This window comes from Convolutriloba macropyga, chromosome 4, assembly GCF_964194025.1.
Source record: "Convolutriloba macropyga chromosome 4, txConMacr16.3, whole genome shotgun sequence".
Classification (NCBI taxonomy): domain Eukaryota; kingdom Metazoa; phylum Xenacoelomorpha; order Acoela; family Convolutidae; genus Convolutriloba; species Convolutriloba macropyga.
In genome coordinates this window covers 60,317,330-60,338,326 of record NC_134471.1, presented here as the reverse complement: position 1 = coordinate 60,338,326, position 20,997 = coordinate 60,317,330, and the positions used below count along the sequence as shown (strand labels likewise).

The following is a 20,997-nucleotide window of genomic DNA, read 5'->3' as shown; positions in this document are numbered from 1 at the left end:
TTATAGAAATTTGAATTAATGTTTTCGTAAAAAAGATCTTAGTTTGAAGAAAATTGTACTAAAAGTGAACAATCATGCTAAAGATCCCATTGTTCACACAAAACTTCAATCCTCGATAACTCCTCGAAAAAAACGAAATTCAAAAAAATCTTTTTACTTTTGAATTCTACGCTGGACCAGCTTTTTAATGATACCACTCACATTTCTCTACGACGAATATATCGATCGGCCAAAATTCACTGAACAAAAAAAAAAAACCCATTTGAGTATATAGTTCCTTCCCCCACAAGTGGGGTCGGAACAATTAGTAAACTTTAATTTGGCTCTGTTATTTGGGTTCTCTAGAGAACCAATATGCCAAATGTTTACCATTTTAGTTGATTTAAATTTTTTGACCGTTGCCAGCTTTTATTGGAAAATGAACTAAATTAATTGTTTAAGTATAACTTTTGGCACAGCTCATTAATTGTTAGAAATTATTTCAATCTGGAATCTAAAAACTTTTCCTAGATGAATCAGAGTCATTTTGTTGAAATTTAGCTAATAATTAATGGTTCATTGATATTTCATATAGTTGAGAAATTCACTGATTACTATGAATCCTATAAATTATCACCGAGGAATCACAAATTCATGGAAGGTACCACCACTCCATTACTTTTGTTATACTCAATCAATGTGAGTTGGGTCAATTGCGTCGCGATTGGTATTATCCAAATAGAATGTGGCACTTGCGTCGCGAATGGCAAATGTGCTATCTACTTTTTGTCGGTTACTTGGCGATTAGGCAATCGCGTCGCGAATGGTTGATTTCTATCTAGTTAGTTCAATTGAGAAGCGTTTGACAAAGATTTAATTCAACTAAGCGATAGCGCTGAAAATGAGAAGAGTGACAACTGAATTAAGTAAAATGAAGAAAAGGGTTTGTTCAACATTTGATCAAACATCCGGGAAGTAAAATTAGATTTGTTTACAGTATGAAATCACTAGACAGCATGAACAGACATTACTTGCAAAGTGGGAGGAAGTTAATAAGAAATTAGCAACAAAATGAACTAAATAAGCATTCGCCCTTCAAATGGAGTAATCAGACACATATAGACTAAAGTACGAGTGTAGATACAAGAAAGGTATCTATCACCGTACGACATTTCTCCCCCCTTGGAAAGAAAATAAATTATTAATTAAAATCAGAAAATTAATAAATATTCACCGGTTAGTAAGTAGTAAAATATTAAATAATAAGTAAAATATAAGTTTGAGAGAAAAAGTTTGTTTTAACAAAGTTTTTATTCGCTGTCACTTTGTCCAGCCATTTCCGCTTGTAATACGGTCATTTCTCTCGGTTGTTCTTGTCGATCGTCAATGCTCTGGTACGAGTCTTCTACAGTTTCGATATCTTGATCGTCGACATATCCTTCAGTATTGCGAACCTTTTCAACAATTGTCTGAGTTTTCTTTTTCTTTAAATTTCGTTTACTTCTTCTGACAGAGGAAGTATCCGAATCCGATGTGTCGCTTATGGTTAAATTACGTTTTGAAGTTTTCTTCAAAATTGGTGTTGGGTGTGTAGGTGTCGGTGATGTTGTTTGTGTTGCAGATGGTCCTGCTACAGTTGAATCATCCATTTGCGGCGCAATTGGACTTATGTTGAGTACTTGTACTAAATCAGGTCTGTTTTGAAAGGCTGTGTCATATTTTGGATTCCTTTTCGGAATACGCATCTTTAGTGATCGTGCGATGTTGCTTGTTGTTGAAATACAAGAACGTCCAGAAGAAACTATGCTTACGTCGTCGGCTTGTCGTTTATTCCTCTTGATTTTCTTGTCCCCGGTGTTTTTCCGAATTAAGTCCTTTTTGTGAAGATGAATTTTCTGTTCTAATGTTTTTTCTGTTATTTTCTGTGGGCGGCGATCTATGTATTCTAGTAATTTTGTTTCGCGTTCGGCTCGTGTTCCGAATTTCGCGATGTCAGAATTTCGGACTCTAACTTCCGGTTTATATGGCTCCTTTATAACGCTCGTTGTCGGGCTTATCTTGCAGACAGTACTCCCTGGCGCTAATACTTCATAGAGACCGTCTAAATTTTTTTTCTGTCGTTGGCTTTCATGTCGCTTTCTGGCCAATTTAACTTGGATACTTCTTTCGGAGCATGGTATCTCGCGGCAAATAGCTTCGGGTTTGAGGAATCTTGTCTCTCCGTCCTTGCGTTTTTCTTGCTCCAATCGTGCGCGGGAACTTGCAGCGCAAATGACCTTTTCTATTTCGGTGTCGGAGCATAATGCAGTGTCGGCCCATTGTTCTTCCGTTAGGTACGAACGACCTGGGATTGTGTCCTCGTCTAAATAATAATTAATTATGGCATTATAGTTCAAATTTTTATTATTAGGTTTAGTAGTGATATTTGATATAGGTGTATTACATTTTCTGCCAAAGTGTGCCTCAAATGGTGTAATATTTAATGTTTTTTGTTTTGATATTCTTAAGCGTTGTATTATTGCTTTCAATGAATTTTCTAAATGAAATTTTTTATTTAATTGTGATTTCATGCAAGATAATTGTCGTTTAATTGTTTGAATAATACGTTCTACTAATCCGACTGCTCTATGGTCATTTGCTGGTGCATATATAGGTGTAATATTATTTTCAGCACAAAATGTCTCAAAATTTTTTCCTGTAAAACATTTAGCTTGATCTAATCTAATAGTTCTGGGTACTCCGTGTTGGTATATATAATTATTTAAGAATTTAACTACATTTGGGCCTGATGCATTGTTTACTATTTCTGCCGTAGGATATTTAGAGTATCTGTCTATACTTGTAATAAAATATTGTTCTATTCCTTTCTCATTTAAAATTGGTCCACCAAAATCTAGTTGTATTTCCTCATTCGGTTCACTACACTTAGGTAAAAGTGTCCATTTGCGGTGCGAAATCACTGGTTTAAGATTCTTACCTATCTCAGTGCATGCCTTGCATTCACTGGCTTTTGCCAATATATCCCTGTGGATATAAGGCCACCAAATATTCTGAGCCAACGATAACATTGCAAAACTGCCCGGATGAGTTGAGTGTATGTCCTCGAGTACAGCATCCTTTATAGCTTTGGGGATTGCTATTCTTTCGTCTAGACAGACGCACCCGTTTTTTACACTCAAGTCTCTCCAATATGAATGGAGATACGGACTAATTTCCTGCAGTCTTTCAGCGTCGTCTCGTAATACACAATCTCGTACCTCTTTTAAGATTGCATCTTTCCCCGTTAATATAGCGAGGAATTTTTTGCTGAACACTTTTTGAAGTGTTTCGTTGAACATCAGGTCATCTGTTTCATCGATCATGCTACCTGTTGGAGTTTCGGTACGACTTGTATTGTTTGATTCTGGGGTCGATGGGGTTGTATCCGAAAAGGTGACTCGTGCTTTTGCTGGTGTTGATTTTGAACGGACTGCTTTTGATTTCGACATAATTCTGAGGCTGTTTATTGTATTTTTTGATTTTAAAGGTTTATTCTCTTTATTTACGAAGTAATTGTTTGAACGTTGAATTTGGGCAAAAAGCGATTTGTTTTTTGGTGTGTGGTATTTATACTCGGATTTGGGTATTTTCGCGCTTAATTTGGTGTTATTTGGTGGATTATTTGCTTTATTGCCATTAATGGGTTGAGTTGGGACTAATTGTTCAGATTGTTCACATTCTTTACTGTCTGACATTTGCACCTCTTTTGCAATGAATTTGCTAATGGAATGTGAATTATTGACTTTATGCTGATTTGGTACGAATTGTAATTTGCTGGTTTTAAGTGGCATTTGCGGCGCAAATGGATGATCAAATTGATTATTAACATTTGAATTTCTAAGTGTTAATTGCGATGCGAATGGGGGTTTCAACTGTGAAGTTGTTAATTGCGGTGCAAATGGTAATTGAAATTTTGTCGAATTAATATTTAACTGTGTGGTTAATCGCGGTGCGAATGGAGGTTTTATTTGTTGTGGTGGCATATTTGACTTTAATATAGTCTGAAATTTTTTAGTTGTTGTTTCTTTATTCGTTATAAGATGTTTCATTGAATCACGAATTTTAGAAATTGTTGCTACAACAAAATGTTCATCATAAGTAGATATCTTTTTAGCTCTAGCGAAGGGGTTTCTAGAAATGTAATCAACAAGTCCCATTTTTGCACCTGGCATATGTTCGATTGTGAAATTGTATGGTAACAGTCTATCTATCCAGCGAGACAAACGGCTGTTATATGATTTATTAGATCGATGTTCTTTGAGTATTGATAATAAAGCTCTGTGGTCTGTTACTACCGTGAAATTTTTCCCGTATAGATAATATTTAAAATAGTCAATTGACCACACTATCCCCAATAATTCCAATTCGTTAACACTGTAGCGTTCTTCTGTTGAGTTGAGAAATCGTGACGCGAATGCAATTGGTTTCCAACCCTCTGGTGTATTTTGTTCTAAAGCTGCCCCTAATCCTGAGCGTGAAGCGTCACATTTTACTCGAACATCTAATTTGGGATTGTAGTGACTATTTTCAGTACTATTTGCTATTTTTTCTTTAATTAGATTAAAGTGTTTTGTGTGTTCATCTGTCCAGACGAATTTTACTGATTTCTTTAGTAGTGGTCTGAGAGGGTGGCATAATTGTGCTAGGTGTGGTATAAATTTACCAATATAGTGGACTGATCCTAGAAATGATCTAAGACGTTTTAATGTTGTTGGTGGTGGTATTGTGAGAATTGCAGCCGTTTTGCTTTCTAATGGTGATATACCTGTTTGTGTAAATTTGTAACCGAGCCATTCTATTTCTGGTTTTGCAAAGTGGCATTTTTGTAAATTAATTCTCAAATTATCGTCATCTAGCTTTTGAAGACATTTGAAAACTAAAGCTAAATGGTCTGCTTCAGTGCCTGTACTAACGATTATTATATCATCCAGGAAACAGTATGTGTTCTGCAAACCTACTAGAGTATAGTCCATGGCTTTTTGAAATTCCGCTGGCATGTCTGTGAGACCATAGAAACCTGTTTTGAATCTATATGTACCAGTAGATTCACCACATATTATATTAAAATTACAATGTTTTGCTGTTTCGTGATGTAATTTTAATTGACTATATGCGTATTTAAGGTCTAATGTGGTGAAATAAGCTTGTTGACTGTTGTGTGTACTTGTTAGGTGTTGTGAGATGGTATCAATTAACATTTCAATATTTGGCATTTGATATTTGTTTTTGTGTATTGCACAGCTCATTAATTGTTAGAAATTATTTCAATCTGGAATCTAAAAACTTTTCCTAGATGAATCAGAGTCATTTTGTTGAAATTTAGCTAATAATTAATGGTTCATTGATATTTCATATAGTTGAGAAATTCACTGATTACTATGAATCCTATAAATTATCACCGAGGAATCACAAATTCATGGAAGGTACCACCACTCCATTACTTTTGTTATACTCAATCAATGTGAGTTGGGTCAATTGCGTCGCGATTGGTATTATCCAAATAGAATGTGGCACTTGCGTCGCGAATGGCAAATGTGCTATCTACTTTTTGTCGGTTACTTGGCGATTAGGCAATCGCGTCGCGAATGGTTGATTTCTATCTAGTTAGTTCAATTGAGAAGCGTTTGACAAAGATTTAATTCAACTAAGCGATAGCGCTGAAAATGAGAAGAGTGACAACTGAATTAAGTAAAATGAAGAAAAGGGTTTGTTCAACATTTGATCAAACATCCGGGAAGTAAAATTAGATTTGTTTACAGTATGAAATCACTAGACAGCATGAACAGACATTACTTGCAAAGTGGGAGGAAGTTAATAAGAAATTAGCAACAAAATGAACTAAATAAGCATTCGCCCTTCAAATGGAGTAATCAGACACATATAGACTAAAGTACGAGTGTAGATACAAGAAAGGTATCTATCACCGTACGACATTTCTCCCCCCTTGGAAAGAAAATAAATTATTAATTAAAATCAGAAAATTAATAAATATTCACCGGTTAGTAAGTAGTAAAATATTAAATAATAAGTAAAATATAAGTTTGAGAGAAAAAGTTTGTTTTAACAAAGTTTTTATTCGCTGTCACTTTGTCCAGCCATTTCCGCTTGTAATACGGTCATTTCTCTCGGTTGTTCTTGTCGATCGTCAATGCTCTGGTACGAGTCTTCTACAGTTTCGATATCTTGATCGTCGACATATCCTTCAGTATTGCGAACCTTTTCAACTATTGTCTGAGTTTTCTTTTTCTTTAAATTTCGTTTACTTCTTCTGACAGAGGAAGTATCCGAATCCGATGTGTCGCTTATGGTTAAATTACGTTTTGAAGTTTTCTTCAAAATTGGTGTTGGGTGTGTAGGTGTCGGTGATGTTGTTTGTGTTGCAGATGGTCCTGCTACAGTTGAATCATCCATTTGCGGCGCAATTGGACTTATGTTGAGTACTTGTACTAAATCAGGTCTGTTTTGAAAGGCTGTGTCATATTTTGGATTCCTTTTCGGAATACGCATCTTTAGTGATCGTGCGATGTTGCTTGTTGTTGAAATACAAGAACGTCCAGAAGAAACTATGCTTACGTCGTCGGCTTGTCGTTTATTCCTCTTGATTTTCTTGTCCCCGGTGTTTTTCCGAATTAAGTCCTTTTTGTGAAGATGAATTTTCTGTTCTAATGTTTTTTCTGTTATTTTCTGTGGGCGGCGATCTATGTATTCTAGTAATTTTGTTTCGCGTTCGGCTCGTGTTCCGAATTTCGCGATGTCAGAATTTCGGACTCTAACTTCCGGTTTATATGGCTCCTTTATAACGCTCGTTGTCGGGCTTATCTTGCAGACAGTACTCCCTGGCGCTAATACTTCATAGAGACCGTCTAAATTTTTTTTCTGTCGTTGGCTTTCATGTCGCTTTCTGGCCAATTTAACTTGGATACTTCTTTCGGAGCATGGTATCTCGCGGCAAATAGCTTCGGGTTTGAGGAATCTTGTCTCTCCGTCCTTGCGTTTTTCTTGCTCCAATCGTGCGCGGGAACTTGCAGCGCAAATGACCTTTTCTATTTCGGTGTCGGAGCATAATGCAGTGTCGGCCCATTGTTCTTCCGTTAGGTACGAACGACCTGGGATTGTGTCCTCGTCTAAATAATAATTAATTATGGCATTATAGTTCAAATTTTTATTATTAGGTTTAGTAGTGATATTTGATATAGGTGTATTACATTTTCTGCCAAAGTGTGCCTCAAATGGTGTAATATTTAATGTTTTTTGTTTTGATATTCTTAAGCGTTGTATTATTGCTTTCAATGAATTTTCTAAATGAAATTTTTTATTTAATTGTGATTTCATGCAAGATAATTGTCGTTTAATTGTTTGAATAATACGTTCTACTAATCCGACTGCTCTATGGTCATTTGCTGGTGCATATATAGGTGTAATATTATTTTCAGCACAAAATGTCTCAAAATTTTTTCCTGTAAAACATTTAGCTTGATCTAATCTAATAGTTCTGGGTACTCCGTGTTGGTATATATAATTATTTAAGAATTTAACTACATTTGGGCCTGATGCATTGTTTACTATTTCTGCCGTAGGATATTTAGAGTATCTGTCTATACTTGTAATAAAATATTGTTCTATTCCTTTCTCATTTAAAATTGGTCCACCAAAATCTAGTTGTATTTCCTCATTCGGTTCACTACACTTAGGTAAAAGTGTCCATTTGCGGTGCGAAATCACTGGTTTAAGATTCTTACCTATCTCAGTGCATGCCTTGCATTCACTGGCTTTTGCCAATATATCCCTGTGGATATAAGGCCACCAAATATTCTGAGCCAACGATAACATTGCAAAACTGCCCGGATGAGTTGAGTGTATGTCCTCGAGTACAGCATCCTTTATAGCTTTGGGGATTGCTATTCTTTCGTCTAGACAGACGCACCCGTTTTTTACACTCAAGTCTCTCCAATATGAATGGAGATACGGACTAATTTCCTGCAGTCTTTCAGCGTCGTCTCGTAATACACAATCTCGTACCTCTTTTAAGATTGCATCTTTCCCCGTTAATATAGCGAGGAATTTTTTGCTGAACACTTTTTGAAGTGTTTCGTTGAACATCAGGTCATCTGTTTCATCGATCATGCTACCTGTTGGAGTTTCGGTACGACTTGTATTGTTTGATTCTGGGGTCGATGGGGTTGTATCCGAAAAGGTGACTCGTGCTTTTGCTGGTGTTGATTTTGAACGGACTGCTTTTGATTTCGACATAATTCTGAGGCTGTTTATTGTATTTTTTGATTTTAAAGGTTTATTCTCTTTATTTACGAAGTAATTGTTTGAACGTTGAATTTGGGCAAAAAGCGATTTGTTTTTTGGTGTGTGGTATTTATACTCGGATTTGGGTATTTTCGCGCTTAATTTGGTGTTATTTGGTGGATTATTTGCTTTATTGCCATTAATGGGTTGAGTTGGGACTAATTGTTCAGATTGTTCACATTCTTTACTGTCTGACATTTGCACCTCTTTTGCAATGAATTTGCTAATGGAATGTGAATTATTGACTTTATGCTGATTTGGTACGAATTGTAATTTGCTGGTTTTAAGTGGCATTTGCGGCGCAAATGGATGATCAAATTGATTATTAACATTTGAATTTCTAAGTGTTAATTGCGATGCGAATGGGGGTTTCAACTGTGAAGTTGTTAATTGCGGTGCAAATGGTAATTGAAATTTTGTCGAATTAATATTTAACTGTGTGGTTAATCGCGGTGCGAATGGAGGTTTTATTTGTTGTGGTGGCATATTTGACTTTAATATAGTCTGAAATTTTTTAGTTGTTGTTTCTTTATTCGTTATAAGATGTTTCATTGAATCACGAATTTTAGAAATTGTTGCTACAACAAAATGTTCATCATAAGTAGATATCTTTTTAGCTCTAGCGAAGGGGTTTCTAGAAATGTAATCAACAAGTCCCATTTTTGCACCTGGCATATGTTCGATTGTGAAATTGTATGGTAACAGTCTATCTATCCAGCGAGACAAACGGCTGTTATATGATTTATTAGATCGATGTTCTTTGAGTATTGATAATAAAGCTCTGTGGTCTGTTACTACCGTGAAATTTTTCCCGTATAGATAATATTTAAAATAGTCAATTGACCACACTATCCCCAATAATTCCAATTCGTTAACACTGTAGCGTTCTTCTGTTGAGGTGAGAAATCGTGACGCGAATGCAATTGGTTTCCAACCCTCTGGTGTATTTTGTTCTAAAGCTGCCCCTAATCCTGAGCGTGAAGCGTCACATTTTACTCGAACATCTAATTTGGGATTGTAGTGACTATTTTCAGTACTATTTGCTATTTTTTCTTTAATTAGATTAAAGTGTTTTGTGTGTTCATCTGTCCAGACGAATTTTACTGATTTCTTTAGTAGTGGTCTGAGAGGGTGGCATAATTGTGCTAGGTGTGGTATAAATTTACCAATATAGTGGACTGATCCTAGAAATGATCTAAGACGTTTTAATGTTGTTGGTGGTGGTATTGTGAGAATTGCAGCCGTTTTGCTTTCTAATGGTGATATACCTGTTTGTGTAAATTTGTAACCGAGCCATTCTATTTCTGGTTTTGCAAAGTGGCATTTTTGTAAATTAATTCTCAAATTATCGTCATCTAGCTTTTGAAGACATTTGAAAACTAAAGCTAAATGGTCTGCTTCAGTGCCTGTACTAACGATTATTATATCATCCAGGAAACAGTATGTGTTCTGCAAACCTACTAGAGTATAGTCCATGGCTTTTTGAAATTCCGCTGGCATGTCTGTGAGACCATAGAAACCTGTTTTGAATCTATATGTACCAGTAGATTCACCACATATTATATTAAAATTACAATGTTTTGCTGTTTCGTGATGTAATTTTAATTGACTATATGCGTATTTAAGGTCTAATGTGGTGAAATAAGCTTGTTGACTGTTGTGTGTACTTGTTAGGTGTTGTGAGATGGTATCAATTAACATTTCAATATTTGGCATTTGATATTTGTTTTTGTGTATTGCTTTATTTAGAACTTTTGAATCTAGTGCTAGCTTTATTGACTGGTCTTTCTTTACGGTTATTACGATTGGAGATATGAAGTTTTCATCCGAACAACTAGATAATTTTTCAATATGGCCTTCTGTCTGTAGTCTTTCTAATTCATCTGTAACTCGTGGTTGTAGATTTATCGGGACACGTCGGCCTTTTTGATGCTTTGCTGTAAACTTTTGATGAAACTTTGATTTTGCTACATGTGTTTTAGATAGACCAATTCTTGATACCAAATGTGGAAATCGCGTCGCAACTGTCTCTTTAATTTTACATGCAGAATTAGTGATGTTATTAACACATTTACCAGTTTCTGGTTGTTGTTGGACAACTGCAATCCTCAGTGAGCCAAACAGATCTCTTCCAATTATGTTTTTGTGGCCGTCATCTACCACTGTCAACATTGCTGATACATCTTTCCAATGGTTGTAGGTCACTGTAGTTTCCAAATGTCCAATGACTTTGATTGGTTCGTTGGAGAACGTTTTTAGGTTCCTTTTTTCTGACAAATCTGTCCATCTTGCAGATTTAGTTGATTGTAAGATTCTATTTGCTAGACTTTTCGTTATAATACTCACAGCACTACCAGAGTCGATCATTGCCGAAGTTTGTATTTCTCCAATCTGTACTGCTACATTCAATGGTTCCAGTTGATGAACTGAATCTGAGGATATAGCTGCCACGTAGTCGTCTGAGTCACTTTCGTAGTTTGAATCGTATACTTGTTGGTACAATTGTTGGTAGCTTGTTATATAGTTTACTGATTCCTCGTCATCACTTTTTTCTGGTGATTGTTCAATTTGATTTACGTTTGCTTTTTGATTTTTCTGTGTTGAATTCTGCTGCTTCTTTGGTTTTCGGCATTTCCGAGCAAAATGACCCAATATACCGCAATTGTGGCATTTTTTTCCATTCGCAGGGCAAATCTGTTTGTGGTTGTGACTCCAGCGAAGACCGCAATCAGTACAAATACTTGTATACTGATAGTTTGCAGGGATAGATGGATAGCGTGTGAAGTCACGTTTTGCTGGAGGTGCATTCGCGTTGCGATTGCGAATATAGCTATTGTTGATGTAATTTACAGATGTATTACTTGTCATTAAGTTTTGGTTAATTTTCTGTTGATTTTGTGCTCCCATTTCCATTTGTATGGCAATTTCTAGTGCTTTCGGTGGTTCCACAGTTTCCTTCAACAACTCCTTTTGAGTTTCGTGATCAAGCATATTGAGTATGAAAGCATCCCGAATTAGTGTTGTTTCTTCGCTTCCGAGGTTGCAATTTTCTGCCAGTTCTATGAGGCGACCATAGAAACTCTCTACTGACTCTCCCTTTTGTTGTTTGCACGAATAAAATACGAAACGATCGTAGGTTATGTTACGAACCTTTGTAAATGACTCCTCCATTGCCTGCCACAAATCTTTTAGAGGTTGTTTCTCTACTTGAAAGTGTGGGTATTTGCTCTTGAAGATACGACGCCCCTCTGTGCCAATGCTTAGATACAGCAGCGATATCGTCTTCTGCTCACAGAGTGTCCATGGTTTGTTTCCACAGAGAATTCCAATTTCATCAGCCTTCTTGCATCTGTTTTGCCAGTTCACTTTCAACTGCTGGTTCCGAACCTTACGATCTCTTTCTGTGGCCTGCGTATGATTTTCTACTGGTTCTTCATATGTAGGTTCGGGTGGATAGTTTACTGATACAGGAGGATCATCTAAGAGAGTGTCAAGTTGTATTCCTTCTTTGGCGAGAAGAGCAAGTTTCCAATTTTGTGTCCATTTGTCCCACGTTAGAGTGGGTGTTGCTGTGGGTTTCTCCCAGAAGGCTTCTATGTGCAGTGGAGTTTTCTTTGAGTCCGCTGCTGACTGCGCCATGTTATACTCAATCAATGTGAGTTTGGTCAATTGCGTCGCGATTGGTATTATCCAAATAGAATGTGGCACTTGCGTCGCGAATGGCAAATGTGCTATCTACTTTTTGTCGGTTACTTGGCGATTAGGCAATCGCGTCGCGAATGGTTGATTTCTATCTAGTTAGTTCAATTGAGAAGCGTTTGACAAAGATTTAATTCAACTAAGCGATAGCGCTGAAAATGAGAAGAGTGACAACTGAATTAAGTAAAATGAAGAAAAGGGTTTGTTCAACATTTGATCAAACATCCGGGAAGTAAAATTAGATTTGTTTACAGTATGAAATCACTAGACAGCATGAACAGACATTACTTGCAAAGTGGGAGGAAGTTAATAAGAAATTAGCAACAAAATGAACTAAATAAGCATTCGCCCTTCAAATGGAGTAATCAGACACATATAGACTAAAGTACGAGTGTAGATACAAGAAAGGTATCTATCACCGTACGACAACTTTCAAAAGATATTACCATTGATTCACGCTGCTCTCATAAGACCCAATATAATCTATCAATGTATGTATGTAATGTTGAAAAATTTTTTTTGGCTGAGTTTTTGCGTAATTTATGTAAAATTAGTTATGAAAGCAGCGTGAATTTGCCATTAGTTCGTTTGTATTGTATTCATTCAATACCTATCGCAAAAATGTGAAATTGACTCACCGCTACGTTTCCAGGCTCATCATTATCAAAAGATTTTGAAATAGGTCTTAAAAATAAAAGAAGCATAAAAAAGTTGGGAGCGAGAATGGAAAACGCACCTCAAAACTTTTTTTGAAGGTAGTGAGAGTGATTGCATTGTTGATTCGAAGTGAATTGAAAATAATAACAATGATTCCTTGTGAACCAAGATTTTGAACTAAGTTTTAATAGATTTTTTTCTTGCATATCTAGATATAATATGTTAACAAGGCAGCTCGTGCAAAACTGTGCATAGCGCAGATCATTCCAACATACGTCAAACATTTTTCTTTACGTGTTGAGTAAAAGATATTCTGACAATTAATTTTCCAGAGCTCAAATTGAAGCACTTTTCTGAAAGCACTTTCTTCAAAATGAATTTCCACGCTAGAAGCAGCAAAGCATTAAATGGTAAATGACAGAATTTTGTCAATCGTTTTATTGCCAAATTGATGAACCTATTATGAGTTATTTATTATTGAAAGTTTTTCTCAAATAAAATTTACGAATATCATTATGTCATCAAAGATTGGAGTTGTTGATTGCCATGATGTTTCGTTGGCAAAAACTCTGTTTAGAGTAAAATTTGTCCCTCTCAAACATTTTCTAATTTTCAACATTTTAACTCAAACAATAAAAAATTATCCAAAAAATAACTCACAAATCAATTTTTTAAACAAAATTTTGCTCTGAATTACTGAAATGTTCGAATTTTTTTCACCTAAAGCTGGTCTATTGTTCAATTTAAAGGTTCATCCATTTTGAGTCAGTTGGAGAAAAAACATTTTAATGCCAGGCAAGCACTAATTGAGAGGACGGTTCCAGAGTTGACAAAGATAATACTCTGATTCGTTTTAGTCTTCAATAACTGCTTTTATATGATCGTTTTTTAAACGAATTCCCCATAAAAAATCCATTGTTTTATCATAGTGGTATCTTTACTCGTAAAGCTTCCTTTAGCTAGTGTTTTTTAACAATTGACTTCTTCCAGCCTTAACCAAAAATTGACATAAGTTGTTTGTTTGAAGTGAACAAATAAAAAAAATTGTAGTCTTTTTTTCAAAGATTTGTAGTACCATTAATGTCAACAATATATATATATATATATATATATATATATATATATATATATATAAACATATTTGAAAACAAAATTGTTTTTTTTTTTATCACCACATTAAATTTTTGTTGTCCCTCTTAAAGAATTCCTATCGTTAAATTCTCGGATAGTTCGGTCGAATCAATCATCTACCATTTAAAAGAAAGTAGGTTGGAGAATAAGCTTACGCCACATCAGACTCCTGCAAAAAATTGTTTAAATGAACTCAGTCTATCTGTTTTAATCCTGAAACTATTGCTTTTGAAACAAATAGTCTCTGGCAAAAAGATCCTCAATTACAAGAAATTAGTTCGTTTGAGAGGCCAGAGCAAACAGCAGAGAGATAACAAAATTTTTCCATTTTTTTGGTTTTATCCTGTCTCTAGAAAAATTGCTTTCTGTCGTTTTATACATAAGGTGTATCCCAGTTGTTCGTGCTGATAAGCCTTGTGGCGGAATTGAGGGGAACTAGTTATAGAGCAAGAATAGTCTTGAAAATTGCTTCAGATTTTCAACGGAAAACAAAACTAAATTTTTTATAAAATTTCATATCGGATCTCCTCGGTTTGTGCCCCCCCCCCCAGATCAGTGGGTGCATATTAGTTGCATCAAACAGACACACGTGCCATATTTTTACAGAATGGTTAACTGTGTAATGACACGTTCTCTGTAACTGGGGAGCATAACGTACTGGGGGACACAAACGGAAAAGATCCTTATAGTCCCCTAATTTTTCTATTCCAATGCACCCAATAAATTTGTTATTTTCGTTAAATCAAAATCTTTTTTGGTTTTTCAATATATAATTTTATTAATTTTTCTTTGCTTTTTCTTAGTTTCTCTATGTATTTCAGCAAATTCATATAATTCAATTAAAATATATACATACAATTTGGTTAAAATTTTTCCTGCAATTATTTTGCTATATTTTAATGTTTTGATATCCTCCTCAACCCTCCTCAACCCACTTAGCGCCCCGCCCCAACTAGAATTATCACTTTTTTAGGCAGCTCAATTTTTTGACCTTCATTAATTTTTGTAGTTTTTACTTAAAAATTAAGCAAGTCAGCCCTAAAGGGCATTTTGTTCTCATGTTTCTCTATGATACTTAAACAGACAACTGACTAAAGTCGGGCGAATTGCTTTCACATGACCTTTTGAGAGGTTGGTGTCTGCAGTAGCCAGCTGGAGTTTAGGGATGCTAGCATTAGAGGACTGTGTGTGCGGGGGGTAGGGTTGCGATGGCTAGATGAGAAGGGATTCAGGAGGTGGAGGAGGGTTGACAGTTTGAGTATTGAGGAGGGGAGGGGTTAATGGGGTGGTGGGGGAGTAATGGGGGAGGCGGCTGATAACCTGGGGGTTGGGTGGGGGGTGGGGGAGAGATGAGTTGGGGTGACTTAGATTGTCACATTTCTAAGAATAAGAACCGTTCTCCGCACCATGAAAATTGTCAGCTCAAAACAGTTTTGTTGAATCAATTTTTGAGAATCTGAGTAGTTTGTGTTAATACAGTTCTTTAACAAATTCATAAAAACCATAATAAAACAGCATTAATTCCCCCAAATCCACCTTTCAACCCCAACACTTCTCTTTTCTCTTTACCTGTTTTCCTTCAAATTGTTAAACAACTCCTTTTTTTCAATCTGATGACATTTTTATTTTACAAGTAAAAATCAAAGCTAGCCTACAATGGCTACAAATTATTGTTTTTCTTTTTTCTCCTTGATTCGTAAATAAAAAGTGAAAATTTGACTCCAGAAAAAGTAAAAAGCCAGCCTTGCATATATATTCCCCCATTTTATAAAAATGATGGAACAATTAAACATGCTGAGAATAAATTTGTCGTAGTAGAAAGAGACCCACCGCAGAGCTTAACATGCTTGTGCAATACAGTTAGAAATATGACAGCATAGGCAAAGGGGAGCCAGAAACAGTACCGTTTTTGTCATTGCGTACTTTTTAAAATTTTTACGAGTACTCAACTAATTTCTAGAGAACAATTTTCAGTGTAATTAGCTACATTCTCGAAAATTAATTTGAGATTATTTTGAGAAAATATTAAGCCCGAAAAACGAAAAGAATTTTGCTCGACTTGTACTTGCATGATTCACCGTTTAATCACAGCCAGCCTTCTTACTTGACTTTTAGAGACTTTTAGAAAAAACTGAGTTTCAGACGTGGGCTTTTTTGTTGTTTAGAGCTCCTACAATGTGAAATCTATCAACTTTTCCTTCTCCAGACTACATTACAAAATGACTCTACGCAGACGTATGGCCTTCTACTCGTGGAATATTGTAGTGCCTGCTATTCTTGTCAACACTATGTCCATCCTTGTGTTCCTTCTGCCACCTGAGAACGGCGAAAAAGTAAATAAAATTGGTAATTTTGTAAGTTTTATGCTACAAATCATCTGAAATGACACGAATTTTATGGTATATAATCTAGGGTCCAAATGCTGATTTATGAAAGCAAATAATGAGTTTACTGGGACTCTTGGAGTTTACTGGTCACAGAATGAAAAGCTCATTTTTGGGTTGTCGAGCGGAATTGTTTTCTTTCGCCCTGGTATATTATTGGCATGTTTACACCTTTGCAATGGTATGTCAACTATAATGGCTATAGTTTACCCCATTTATTATTAGGTACGCCAACAACTATATCTGTAAAAAAAATCGGATTTGATTGTTCCCACGTGAATGCGAAAGAAAATTGTTCAAAGATTTGGATTGAAGGTTTGCTTACAGTTTATACCCAATTCCAAATTACCCAATTTGGAGAAGATACCCAATGGTGGTAATCCCAATTTATTCCCTTTGATCTTTTTGTTCATTATGACACAATTACAAATTAGAATTATTAAAAGCATGATTTAGCATACTGAGGCGGATAATTTATCCGATGTTCGGTTGCGATGATTTCAGTTTAGTTGGGCTCGGTCCTGGAATGAAAGAAATATAGATTTCAGAGAAAACTGGCAAAGGAATGCTTCACTGATAAAACATATGTGGATTTTGAAACGAGGCCGGCTGGCCACATAGTTAGATTTAAACCAGCCAAATCTTGGCCAAGACTTGGATTTAGACTGGCAAGTGTGCAAGAGTGACATGATCATTGTTCCGAATCAGTGATGAAGTGAGACGTCAAATATAAATTTTCATTGGCATTAGCTTCGGGGAGACCATTGAAAACCAGGGTCAAGAAGCAAGTCAAATTGTAGCCTTAGTCTTTTGTTTTTCATTTAGAAGCGTGTGTAATTTTAGTGTCCACCTTTAATCAGTTTCGATCTTTTGTGGAATAGTTGAGGTATTAGATAGTTGAATTATTGAACAGTATCATTTCACAGTTCCGCTCGTATTATTTCACTTACGGCACAAAAATCACATACGTCTGTAAATCAATACGTTAATGTGTAAAAAAGTGAAACTGTAAAAGTGTTTTAATCTACCATGTTTCAAACCGCCAGTGTTTTAAGTATTTTTATGACCCTTAATTACAAATAATATGTTGTTAGACAAAATTGCTATATGAAATTGGCACAGAAATTGCTCTTGGGGACATAAAATTTATGTGTCCGATGAGGTATTGGACACCATAGTGCGCCTATTCACGGCTTGTAGATGAAAATTGTTTCTCAAACCCATTGATGAGCATTATTGCGCCAAAGTTAAGAGAATTTATGAAAAGCTATGAATGATTACATTTTGAAGACAGAGCTGTTTTTCTAGCCAGCCCTCTTCTTTAAGAGTTCTTACCAGGCTAGTATATATCTCATTAAATTAATGCTCCCTGGCTAAAAAAATTTACTGCAAAGAGAAATTTTACGAAGTTCTTGCACGCGGAAGAAGTGTTTAAGCATTTTCATGCTGATTTCGCCAAAATTGCATCCATATTTGTCAAAAAAATCGTTCTTTCGACGATGATTTCAATTAACTCAAGGAGTTTTCATTGGCATCCCACATCAATATAATAATTTCAAATAGCTTCAGAATTTTGGAAATCAAGTTCATCAAAATTTGCGAGAAAGCAACAAGTTTTGTTCGCATTTTATGACAATTTAGCCTAAGTTTTCTTTTTTTTCGAACAGTTTTGTTTGTTTCGATCATAGATATAACTAGCTAACTTCTTGATTGAATCTCAAAACAACAATAATAATAACCTTCTGACACTTCCTTTAACAATAGTAAAAAAACAATAAACAATCGAGTTGCGGAGAAAAAATTCAGAGAAAATTTCCACCCATTTTTACCCAGTTTGGTACACGAAACTTTACAAACATTCTGGATCGTTTCGATTTTTTTTTCATTTTTCCGAAACTACAAGAAGAAAATATTTTGGAACCTGTTCCAATTGTATAAGTCTTCTGGAATTTTTTGGAAGAATCGCAAAGCTTATACAGATATTTTTTTAATCAAATCTAAAGAACTAGATAAATGTTTTAAAGCGTATTTTAGCCCAGACGCAACTTTGACTGGATATCATCCAAAGAGTAATTGATACGCATTAAGTTTTCTTTTGGCGAATTTGTCTTTTGAAAATAAAGCTTAGATGAAAAATGATTTGAGGCTTTTTTCAGTTTGATCGCATTCTCAACACAATTTGTGACGTCGCATCCTATTTTTGCTTTCTCTATTTGTCTATTTCAGAGATCGGCTAACTATTTTTGTTTTAAAACTCATTTAAAGTGTCAATTGGAAGCTAAATTAGTAGAAAAATGCAGAACAGTTGTCAAAAACCGAGTAACGTTATTGCGTGCAATGCCACTTTTGAAGTGAAACAGAATTTAGTTTCATAGTTTTTTTGTGATTTGGCTGAGTATCATCAATGACAGGTTTTATCTGGTCTATATGTAAAGCAATATCTAATTTTACGTTTTTCTACGTTTCTGTTAACATGCAGCGCGTTTCTTATATGACAACATCTGTTATTTTTAAAATAGCATTTGTATGCGTTTTGAATAATGTCGGAAACAGTTCTCCGCCTTTTTTATACTTTCTTTGTCGCCTTGTTCAAAACTGCTTCAATACTTACCTTACTGCTGAACATTGATTAATTATAGAACTCAACTGTACCTTTTCTGTGAGTTTTATTAATTCGAATCTGTTAGTTCGCAAAACAAACTTCCACATTTTAAGCCACTTTAAAGGATTCTTGTTTTTTGTCATTCTTCATCAAACCGAATAAATTTCAACGTTGTTATGAATGAAGTAAACTGTTATAGCGATGCTGCTATTTTTGTTCAGAAAGGTTTTCGAAAGTCTGATTTCCGAAAAACTTTTTACGACAGTTATTTTGTGCTCTATTGTTTTGATTAGTGAAATTATTTGCGTTTTAGTTGTCGATGCTTATTTGGTTTTTAATTGCTCTCAAACGATGTTTGTAGGAATTATATTTGTCCTGTCTGTCTTTTTATGCGATTTTTCGCATGACCGATTTTTCGTCTGACGCTTTTGATTTTTGGTCCTCAAAAATGGGATAAACAGGTAGCGCCCGGCGGGTATAAAGTGCTCTTAGAATGTTTCAGCTCAAACTGTTTTGGAGACTTATACTTATGTTGCGAAGGGCGGTTCTTAGAGATTGAAGACAACGCCACTGTTGACATCCCCAACTATTGACCCCACCCCCACCGCACTGTTGCCCCCACACCCACAGCGCTGCCACTGTTGCGCACCCTCCCTCATCAGCCCCCCGGTGCCCCCCACCCCCGGTGCCTCCCCCCCCACCCCCCGTGGCTACGTTCGAACAACCGATCGCTAAAAACACGCTTTTCAAGCTTTTTGATAAATTTTGTCGTTTTTTGAGTTCTTTCAGCTCTAAGTGTCAAGGAACCTCCTCTATGGTTTTATTATAGTTTACTGCTTAGTTTCAACATTTTAACATTACGATTTTTAGCATGTTTTTGACAAAACGTGCAAATTTATCAATTTTTTGACATTTAATGTCATTATTAAGGTTTTCAAGCCTGACAAAAATTCTCCGTTAAAGTTTGCCAATAAATTACTGGAAAAAGTTTATTGGCCAGGGATTAGTTTTCAACTTTGATACTGGATATGATCACGCTATGATCAGACTATCTAGACGCTGGACGGGGCTCTGATCAGACTGTCCAAACCGTAGGTAGTGCCCTGATCAGAACGTACAGACACTTGATGGGGCCCTGATCAGACTATCCTGGCCTTAGAGAGTGCTGGCAGACTCCGTGGAGCGGTCGCGGATAACCCCCCGTGCGCGACCCAAGTTGGTGTGATCAGGGACGGTCTGGGTTGCGCACCTCATCCTGGGTGGACTGTTCTATCAGATTATTTGTAATTTTTCCAAATTTATTTTTAATTGCTTTATTTAAAATCAACAGCTCCTGTTGTAATCAAGTGAAGCAAAGCAGTAAACCTCTATCTTTTTGTCCACTTTCTTTTTGTTTACTCATCTTTTGTTTACTTATGTTTTAACAAAAGTAAACAAGATTGGTGTAGTTATGTCTTTAAATTCGTTTAAAAGATCTTACTTTCGCTTTACATTTTTTAACGAAAATTGCTGCTGTTGTAATCAAGTGAAGCAGGAAACCTTTCTTTCTGTTTTTTTTTCTTTTCATTTATTCATGTTATGTTTCTTTTTTTAACATAAGTAAACAGGATTGGTGTACTTATTTCTTTCAATTGGTTCAAAAGATCTTATATTCGCTTTACATAATATTGCTTTACATAATTCGCGTTCCAAGCATTTGAGAGACAATTTGCTTAATTCTCCGTCAAATTGTAAAATTTAGCCAAAAATCGGAAAATTTAGAACGTAAAAGCAATAGAAGCAGTATATCGCAACTTTTAACCAAAATTTTGGGCTCTAAGTACGCTTTGGTTATAATTTTACGAATATCCAGTTAACGCTAGTAAAATGGCTTTCATATTAACATTAATGAATATAGTCGCGTTTGATCATCTGTTTGGGTGCTCCAATTGAAAATGTTGCAATGATCTATTGAACTGAAGCCAATCGTTTTCAGCATTCTATTATTTGAGCTATTTTGCCCTCTAACGCGCCATTTTGACCTTGCCATTTTTTTGAAAGAACTTTTCTGTTTGTCTTCAATACAGAAGCTTATTTTGATCGCTAAAATTTTTAACAATTTTTGTTTGTTACATCGGTTTTTTTTTAATTTCATTCATCGGAAAACAAAATATTATCTTGTAATCATATCGGCAACGTAGTGAGCATGTAACATCGATACTTTTTAAA

At 35.5% G+C, this 20,997-nt stretch overlaps 1 protein-coding gene across 2 annotated transcripts in view; it reads left to right on the top strand.

Annotated features, from left to right (window-relative positions):
- LOC142338578 (neuronal acetylcholine receptor subunit alpha-10-like) overlaps window positions 1–20,997 on the top strand; it is a 63,367-nt gene that overhangs the window by 26,137 nt on the left and 16,233 nt on the right. For both annotated transcript variants that reach the window (XM_075388381.1, XM_075388382.1), the window contains exon 6: window positions 15,969–16,136. In XM_075388381.1, the coding sequence (XP_075244496.1) occupies window positions 15,969–16,136 (168 nt within the window). The remainder of the gene's footprint in view (window positions 1–15,968; window positions 16,137–20,997) is intronic.